The 10,000-nt window shown below is 39.1% G+C and overlaps 1 protein-coding gene across 3 annotated transcripts in view; it reads right to left on the bottom strand.

Moving 5' to 3' along the window:
- Positions 1-10,000, bottom strand: part of LOC125047989 (protein kinase shaggy-like) — a 61,179-nt gene that overhangs the window by 34,975 nt on the left and 16,204 nt on the right. For 2 of the 3 annotated variants that reach the window (XM_047646553.1, XM_047646552.1), the window contains exon 2: positions 2,968-3,158. In XM_047646553.1, the coding sequence (XP_047502509.1) occupies positions 2,968-3,158 (191 nt within the window). Of the gene's footprint in view, positions 1-2,967; positions 3,159-8,600; positions 9,066-10,000 lie in introns of those variants that run through there. The other variant, XM_047646554.1, reaches the window with a different exon arrangement.

Genomic DNA, 10,000 nt, shown 5'->3' with positions numbered 1-10,000 from the left:
CGAGAGAAGAGGGAGCGAGAGAAGAGGGAGAGAGAGAAGAGGGAGAGAGAGAAGAGGGAGAGAGAGAAGAGGGAGAGAGAGAAGAGGGAGAGAGAGAAGAGGGAGAGAGAGAAGAGGGAGAGAGAGAAGAGGGAGAGAGAGAAGAGGGAGAGAGAGAAGAGGGAGAGAGAGAAGAGGGAGAGAGAGAAGAGGGAGAGAAGGAGAGGGAAAGAGGGAGAGAAGGAGAGGGAAAGAGGGAGAGAAGGAGAGGGAAAGAGGCAGAGAAGGAGAGAAGGAGAGGGAAAGAGGCAGAGAAGGAGAGAAGGAGAGGGAAAGAGGCAGAGAAGGAGAGAAGGAGAGGGAAAGAGGCAGAGAAGGAGAGAAGGAGAGGGAAAGAAGGAGAGAAGGAGAGGGAAAGAAGGAGAGAAGGAGAGGGAAAGAAGGAGAGAAGGAGAGGGAAAGAAGGAGAGAAGGAGAGAGGGAGAGAAAGAGAGAAGGAGAGAGGGAGATAGAGGCTGTGTGTGTGTGTGTGTGTGTGTGTGTGTGTGTGTGTGTGTGTGTGTGTGTGTGTGTGTGTGTGTGTGTGTGTGTGTGTGTGTGTGTGTGTGAGAGAGAGAGAGAGAGAGAGAGAGAGAGAGAGAGAGAGAGAGAGAGAGAGAGAGAGAGAGAGAGAGAGAGAGAGAGAGAGAAATGAGTGAGTGTGAATAAGTATTGAGTGAGTGTGAATAAGTATTGAGTGAGTGTGAATAAGTATTGAGTGAGTGTGAATAAGTATTGAGTGAGTGTGAATGAGTATTGAGTGAGTGTGAATGAGTATTGAGTGTGTGATTGAGTATTGAGTGAGTGTGAATGAGTATTGAGTGAGTGTGAATGAGTATTGAGTGAGTGTGAATGAGTATTGAGTGAGTGTGAATAAGTATTGAGTGAGTGCGAGTATGAGGAGTGCGAGTATGAGTGTGAGAGAGAGAGAGAGACTGTCTGCTAGTGTGCTCATGTGTGCATCTTTTCTTTGATACTGCACCTCCAGTGTGTACCAGAGGACTCAAACAGGATTAGTTATAAGTCTCTGAAACCAGGACCCACCTACTCCCTGCTACCAGAGGTAAAGGGGCCAATGTAGTAAACTGCCAGCCTCTTAAATCACTGCCATGCATTAAATAAAATCATCCCCAAGAATGAGTTTGCATTTCACTACAATTTATGGCCTTTTACCTCATCCTTAACCATTAACTTCAGAGGTAGATAAGAATTAACAATAAGTACTTTTTTACATCTTTCCATATTACCACCAACAGGATTCAAAATGTATACCCTTAGCCATCACACAAAAAAACTGATATGACTGGATGTGGTAATAAAACCACACATGAGACATTTGTATCCAAGTGTCTTAGTGACACAGCACAAACAATGATGACGTCTCAACCTTTCTTTGTCACATCTTCATCCATAAATTAACAAAATGAGTTTTTCTCAACATGCGTAGACCCTTTGAAAAAAAAAATGACTTGACAAACCTTCCTCCTCGACCTACTGTTACAGGACACCAATAATCACAAGGTGCAGAGATGACACAAGGCAGCCATACATGCATCATGAATATTATCATGAGTATCACCAAGTCATGTGACCCAAATAACATCTACTCCATATGTTCTCCCTCCTGCATTTCCTCTGATCAGCTGGTATATATTTGGTGATTGTCTTCGTGTTGTTTTTCTTTTTTTTCTTTTTACTTCACATAACAATCTCATAAATGTAAAAAGGTTTGTATCCATTAATTATCTATTAGTGCCTATATATGGCTAGGTAGGTAGGTAGGTAGGTAGGTTCCTATATATGTATGTATATATGTATGTATATATGTATGTATATATGTATGTATATATGTATGTATATATATGTATGTATGTATATATGTATGTATATATATATGTATATATGTATATATGTATGTATATATGTATGTATATATGTATGTATATATGTATGTATATATGTATGTATATGTATTTATGTATATATGTATGTATATGTATTTATGTATATATGTATGTATATATATATGTATGTATATATATATGTATGTATATATGTATGTATGTATGTATGTATGTATGTATGTATGTATGTATGTATGTATGTATGTATGTATGTATGTATGTATGTATGTATGTATGTATGTATGTATTTATTTATGTATTTATGTATTTATGTATTTATGTATTTATGTATTTATGTATTTATGTATGTATGTATGTATGTATGTATGTATGTATGTATGTGCAATGATTTGGGATTTATGAGCTTTTATATGATGTGAAAGTCAAGTCTTTGTTTCTCCTGCTTAACCAGTGTCCTGTTACCTTATACAAATGACCCAGGGGTGCCAGAGCCATTCTGCTGTTTTGACACATTTTGACACATTCTGACAAGCCGGAAACTGAATCTAGCACATACAAATGGCTAGTTTCATCCATTTTGTCACAAATACATAAAATTTGCCAATTCCTTTCATTAATGTCTCATCCATTACTGAATAACAAATGTTACAAAACCCTTAAGGCAGCTTAACTAAATGTCTAGTTTTCCATCCACCATATGCTACATATTTCCATATACCTAACCTTATGTATAGCTACTAACTATATTTCTATATAGCATTACTGAACATTTATATTGATAAACCTTACACAAAATAATTGTAATAAATGAATTATAAAAAGAATCTGGAATAGCTCATAGGGCGTACTTTGTAAACATTGTGATCTGTTGATGGGCACAATTCAGCTCTACAGATAATTGAAGTTGTGACTATGTTGATGCCTCAATCATCTCAAACAACAGGTATAAACAACTAATCATCATATACATACATATCTTAATCTGTACACATAAATACAGGAGACATCTACAACAGACGAGGCAAGAATTATACCTATTCTCACCTGACATTTAAAACAAGAAGAAGAGTATGCATCGACGTACCTTAAAGCGTTTGTCCTGAAGCACCTTCTTAATGGCAACGAGCTCCCCTGTCTCACAGAGCTTGGCTTGGAACACAACACCGAAACTGCCATTTCCAATGACTTTTGTGTCCATATATGATACCTCCTGCGGTCTATCTGAGCCCTGGCCAGGGGTGGCAATAACTGTGGTAATCTTGTTGCCATCTTTACCTGAAAAATTGTAATAAATTTGTGAATAAATGTGCAGATCAAAACAGTTTTCCTAAACCTTAATTTGTTAAAAGAAAAAATTAAATTGATATATGCTCTTATTCATCTTATAATTGGTACACACGTATTGGTATATGAAAAAAACATGAATAGTTTCATTTGCCGATTTCCACAAAATACCATCCCATTCGATTATTATTTTTTTATTATGTCCTAGGCAAGATATGTAAAAGATAGAGAGCAATATAATAAGTTGTTTAACTTAAAATTTCCTTTCTATGTCTTTCACATCCAGGACTGTTACTGATTCCAGTAAAAAATAATATACATATATATATATATATATATATATATATATATATATATAATATATAAATAAATAAAAGATACTATAAAAAGTATTCTTTAACACTTGCACAGCTCTCTCGCCAAGTTATTTTTCTTCTGTAGTTAACAAATTTACAGTCCAAAAAAACAATTACTTTATTAATTCATATTTAACTAATTGCTTTGTAATCAGAGAAGTTAAAGTAGATTCAGCGTTCTTCCGTCCTCCTTCATATATTTTCGTTGTGAATAATGGTATCAATTATTTTCATTTCGAAAGAAGAATATTGGGACTCCAGAATTAAGGGGACTTAACAATTCTACAAAAGAAAGATCACCTAAATAATGAAGAGAAATCTCCTGACCAACAATGCCTCTCTCATGGCAGATCATGCAGAAACATTCCAGCATATAGCACGTTTCCAGGATGTGGCTGAAATGGGAAGGATTGGGTCCCCACAAAGACGCTAATATAGATATCAGGTGGTTAAAGATTAAACTGACCAAATAAACAACATGCATGAGTGGTTAAAGCCTGTTCCCAACAGAAACATTCAGCAATTCAAAACTTCTCTGTTAGTGTAAGGTTTCACAGTTGCACTGCCCCTTTTCACGTCCCTCGTTTCTGCCTTCCTTTCGTAAAATGTTAGCCTTACAAAGCTGAGCACAGGAGGTCAATCAGCAAGATAAGCCAGGAATTGATTACTGCCCACAGCATTGCAGGACACTGGATGAATATCCTAGATCATACGCAACAAGGAATATAAACGTAAATGCTAATCCATCAACTTAATCCACTCATACAACTTAATTTTTTTCTTCTTATAAGATAACGTAAATATTTTTGAAAATCAAGGAAAAGGGTAAACAGGCAAGACAGGCAGTACTTGTAATTGGCTCATTGATGACTTATTACAAATGTAGCCATCTAAGTGTAAATACAATAAATAAACTTCTATTAGAGTGGGCATGGCATGTATTCTTGCCGTCTGTGCTGAGATGTGTAATACATTTCACTCTCTAGTTGTTTATACATCACACACTACTGAGCAAGATAAAGTTTTGAATTTTCTTCATTCTGTCATTCAATCCTGATCAATTTCATTAGGACTCCCTCTAACTTGGGCATTTCCCACGTACAGTACATGAGAAGTGGTGTACACTACTGTATAACAGTAACTGTCATTTCTTGCAGAAAATATAATTTCCCTCATATATTTCTACTACATCTCCAACTTTCAGGTATATGAAGAATCAATATTACCTGTATAGTTGGAAGGGGAGGGGGGAGGTGAGTGATATATGAAAATTTTCCTGCTAATAGATAGAGAGAGAGAGAGAGAGAGAGAGAGAGAGAGAGAGAGAGAGAGAGAGAGAGAGAGAGAGAGAGAGAGAGAGAGAGAGAGAGAGAGGGGGGGGGGAGGGGGGATTATGAAGTTTCTGATTCCCTCTGCGTTATGCTAATGTAACAATATCTGCACGAACAATAGCAATGACGGATCGCCACATTGACCTTGACATTTCCTCCAGAGTAAAGAAACTAAGAAAGCCAACAAAGTGGCATCAGTCAGGGATCTACACGAGGAAGGACCAACTGGCTGGTCTTCCTGGTTCTTGCTGTATATACTTGTATTTCAGAACCTATCATGACATATGTAAGCTCTATATCAAATAAAGTTTATTAACAATGAGAAAGAGGGAAGGCAGAGTGAGGAGGGGAGGGAGGGAAGGAGAGAGGGAAGGAAGATGGAGGGAGGGAGGGAGGGAGGGAGGGAGGAAGGAAGGGAGAGAGAGAGAGAGAGAGAGAGAGAGAGAGAGAGAGAGAGAGAGAGAGAGAGAGAGAGAGAGAGAGAGAGAGAGAGAGAGAGAGAGAGAGAGAGAGAGAGAGAGGAGGGAGGGAGGGAGGGAGGGAGGGAGGGAGGGAGGGAGGGAGAGAGAGAGAGGGGGGAGAGAGAGAGAGGGGGGGGAGAGAGAGAGGGGGGGGAGAGAGAGAGGGGGAGAGAGAGAGAGAGAGAGAGGGAGAGAGAGAGAGAGAGAGAGAGAGAGAGAGAGAGAGAGAGAGAGAGAGAGAGAGAGAGAGAGCGAGAGAGAGAGAGAGAGAGAGAGAGAGAGAGAGAGAGAGAGAGAGAGAGAGAGAGAGAGAGAGAGAGAGAGAGAGAGAGAGAGAGAGAGAGAGAGCATGTGTGTGTGCACACATCAATCACTATCAATTGGCCTACCTGGAATCTAGTTCATTTGCTAATTTCCTGGGCCCTACACCTGCAAACACATCCTTCTGCCAAAATGGACATTAACTGCTTTCCCTTCTGAAGTGGAAGTGTTCAAATGTCTTGGGTAAGGTTAATCCTGAACATTTATCTGATAACAAGTCTTAGGACCAAACCATTTTTTCGGCTTTGCATACACCGGAGATATGGTGGTTAGGTACCATGCCTCCGGGCTCAGAGAACTACAAGGTACTTACAGAGAATGCACTATATATTTTGAACACAGCAGTAATGACATTCCCCATCCTCATCACCACAACAACAAAAAAATTTCCTTATGTTTCTACTCCTGCATTATTCAAACTGCACTGATTTCAACAGTGCTTTAAAAGTATGTTAAAGTGGCTAGCCATTATTCAGAAGTTATCTTTGTGATTGGTATTTGCCCTACTCCAGTTTAACCCACTGGCACCAGGTACATGCACTGCCCACTGCAGTTTTATTTTATTAATTTTGTTTAAACATAGATGGCTTCATAAGCACTTAGTCACCAACGAGTCAATTACTAGGCTTTCCTGACCTCATCTTTTTACCTCATTTCTTGCAAAAAATGTTTAACTTCTATTACTATATCCTTATTAACTTTAATGTTGTTGTCAACCCTTAAAGTGATGATAGTAGCAAAAGAATGAGAGAGAATGAGAGAGAATAAGAGAGAATAAGAGAGAAGAGAGAGAGAGAGAGAGAGAGAGAGAGAGAGAGAGAGAGAGAGAGAGAGAGAGAGAGAGAGAGAGAGAGAGAGAGAGAGAGAGAGAGAGAGAGAGAGAGTAAGAGAGAGAGTGAGTAAGAGTGAGAGTGAGTAAGAGAGAGTGAGTAAGAGTGAGAGTGAGTAAGAGTGAGAGTGAGTAAGAGTGAGAGTGAGTAAGAGTGAGAGTGAGTGAGAGTGAGTGAGTGAGTGAGAAAGAGTGAGTAAGAGTGAGAGTGAGTAAGAGTGAGAGAGAGTAAGAGTGAGAGTGAGTAAGAGTGAGAGTGAGTAAGAGTGAGAGTGAGTAAGAGTGAGAATGAGTAAGAGTGAGAGTGAGTAAGAGTGAGAGTGAGTAAGAGTGAGAGTGAGTAAGAGTGAGAGTGAGTAAGAGTGAGAGTGAGAGTGAGAGAGAAACATTCTCATCTTATATTCAATAATCTACAAGGAGTAGATCCTGTCGACTTTTAACTCCCCAACCTGCCCATTCATAGAATATGGGGAGAAAGTGAAAGTATATATATAGTCTTCTTAGGTATACAGAAGCCCAGCTAATTGACTACCAGAGCATATCTCTAGAGGCACACTAACAACAGTATCAGTATCAATTATTCAACACACATGTAACCACTTTTGTTATTCTTGACTGCAGTTTCCCCCTCATTCTTAAAAACATACACCTACACTCACTCACTCACTCAGACAGACAGACAGACAGACAGACAGACAGACAGACAGACAGACAGACAGACAGACAGACAGACAGACAGACAGACAGACAGACAGACAGACAGACAGACAGACTCTCTCTCTCTCTCTCTCTCTCTCTCTCTCTCTCTCTCTCTCTCTCTCTCTCTCTCTCTCTCTCTCTCTCTCTCTCTCTCTCTCTCTCTCTCTCATATGCACACTCACTGACTCACTGACTCTCTTTGACACACACCTGTTTTTCTTTACCATTTCATTTGTTCTCTTTGCCCACTAACTCATATCACAGCTACATTTTCCTTCCCATCTTAAAAAATACCCTTAACAATGCTAAAGCTTCTCCACCTTGACTAAGACAGTGACTGTGGTCCATACAGTTCCCTGAAGCAAAGAATTCCCTCTGCATTTCCCAAACTAACTCAAACAATTACCACATTTTCCTTCCCATCTTAAGAAATACCCTTAACAATGCTAAAGCTTCTCCACCTTGACTAAGACAGTGACTGAGGTCCATACAGTTCCCTGAAGCAAAGAATTCCCTCTGCATTTCTATACCAGTCAGGATACCTTAGCTCAGAAATAAGTAGTGCAGCCATGGGGTTCCTGAAATAGTATGGATAGGCTGACTGACAGTAACCTACCCACATACCCTACTGTCAGGTTACCAAGGAACAATGCTGACAGATTCCACTTCACTAAACTTTTTTATTCTATTCACAGCAGTATTTTACTTGGAATGCCAATAAACTATCCTTCTTGCAGTGGCCATTTTGCAGCTATGGAATTATAATTAGAAAACCACAGTCCATATCAAGGCTTACTCCTGATAAAATGAGAGAAAACAAGGTCCCTTCAAAGTACTACTTCTGATAACATGAAGTGATATGCTTTCACCTTCATGCTTTATTTCTATCAAAGAGACATATACACTAAAATTTACACAAGACACATGTAAATGATTACATAGGACCTTGAGTTTTTCCACTAAGAAGATCACAATGAACAAGAGGTTGTGATCAAGGCTTCTGAATGGCACACATGCACGCACACACACACGTACAACCACAAAGCTCTATTCTAAAATGACATGCTTAACTTGATGTTAGTAATGATAATGAACTATATCATATATTCATCTATCAACTTATCTACTGAGGGGCTGAGGTTAAACTTGGCCCTTATTGATGAGAAAGGCTCAGGGCAACTGTCAGCACATACAGGTACCATTATATGTACTTATGGGACTTTGATGTGATGTACATTATACTGCGAAAGGACCAACTTTGAGAGTGCATGGCATACGGTTGAATTTTGTGAATTTCTCACCCTGTGTTCAAGGAATCATACAAAATAGCACCAAAAAATTAAAACCAAATTGTAATGATCACAAACCTTCCCAAAGAAAGAGGCTTTATGGATTATGCACTGGTTAACAGGTTCACGCCAAAGTGAAATACTCACGCTCTTGAGAAATACTTCTTCTGAACTTCATTAGGAGCTGTTTCATTGTTCACATAAACATAACAGAATAAGGCAACCTCAAAGAATGGCCTTGGGACAGCACACTGTGAGAATTAGTCATCCAGTAATACTAAACACTGATGTATGAATTATTTTCAGTGATTTCTAGCACAACTCAGGAGGCTCAGATAATGAAAGCGATATCAGGTAACTTGTATCACTGAAAACAATTACACTTTGTGTGCTACAAAAACGACAAGATACACTTAAAAACTTTTTTTAAAAACCGTCACAGTGAGAAGTAAAGATATCACTTGGGACTACTTAAAGACACATTTATCTGATTTAGTAAGCCTCCATTTGATTTGCTTTAAGATTCTTTGGCAAGCAACTATTTCACCTAAAATCACTCAATTCACAAACTCATAATTGTACCTCGGAAGGACGAGCGTTTTAGCCCAATAACATCCTTATTTTCCTTGAGGGACAGTGCACAGAATGGAGCCGAAAGCATTACTATCAACTGCACTGGCTTTATCCTGGGAGCTTTGCCATATCCACAAATAGTTGTGTGCGACGCAGAGCCAACTGCCAAGGTACATGCAGAGTGCATCTAAAGTAACCCCTTCAGAGGAAAGATGTGGTGCCACCATTTGCTCTCCTTCCTTACCAGTGCCAAAACTATGCTTCAACTTGGCAGCACATTTGCCACCCCCACCACTACCCATGCCCCGGTCTGGTGCCAAGTCTCACTTTAACCAAAGTCTAAACACTTGACCTAAATACTCCTCAGATCTGATTTGATCAAATGAGTACACTTTTCAATGTGTACCACAAATCAGAATTTCTAGTCCAAGCCATGGGAAATTCAAAATGTTTTAACAAATTAACGAGTGAATATATGAAAGAACTGTTAGTGTGTGTAATGCACACTTATACAAGACTCAAACTTTCACTCAGTTACACATTTATATGCGCGCGCGCGCACGCGCGCGCACACACACACACACACACACACACACACACACACACACACACACACACACACACACACACACACACACACACACACACACACACACACACTGCCACACCCCTTGGCCCCACCCCCACACATATGCAGGTTGGATCTCTCATCGCCTTGAGACCTAACTGGTGCCAAACCCAAGATTTTTCTAAGACAAGGAGAGTCAACACATGGCTGAACTCTTTCATTTATAATATACCTAATTCTAGTCAAAGTTCACATACACAATAACAAAACCATTACAAAATTGGAAAAAGAATATAACAAATTAAAGCCAGAATATCATACGTTCTTTCTTAAAAGCAACTCAACACTATCTTTCAAATATCTGATACAACTGACAAATAACCAGCATTTCTAAAAAATAACAACA

This window comes from Penaeus chinensis, chromosome 42 (genome assembly GCF_019202785.1).
Source record: "Penaeus chinensis breed Huanghai No. 1 chromosome 42, ASM1920278v2, whole genome shotgun sequence".
NCBI lineage: Eukaryota > Metazoa > Arthropoda > Malacostraca > Decapoda > Penaeidae > Penaeus > Penaeus chinensis.
This window is presented reverse-complemented; position numbering and strand designations above follow the sequence as displayed.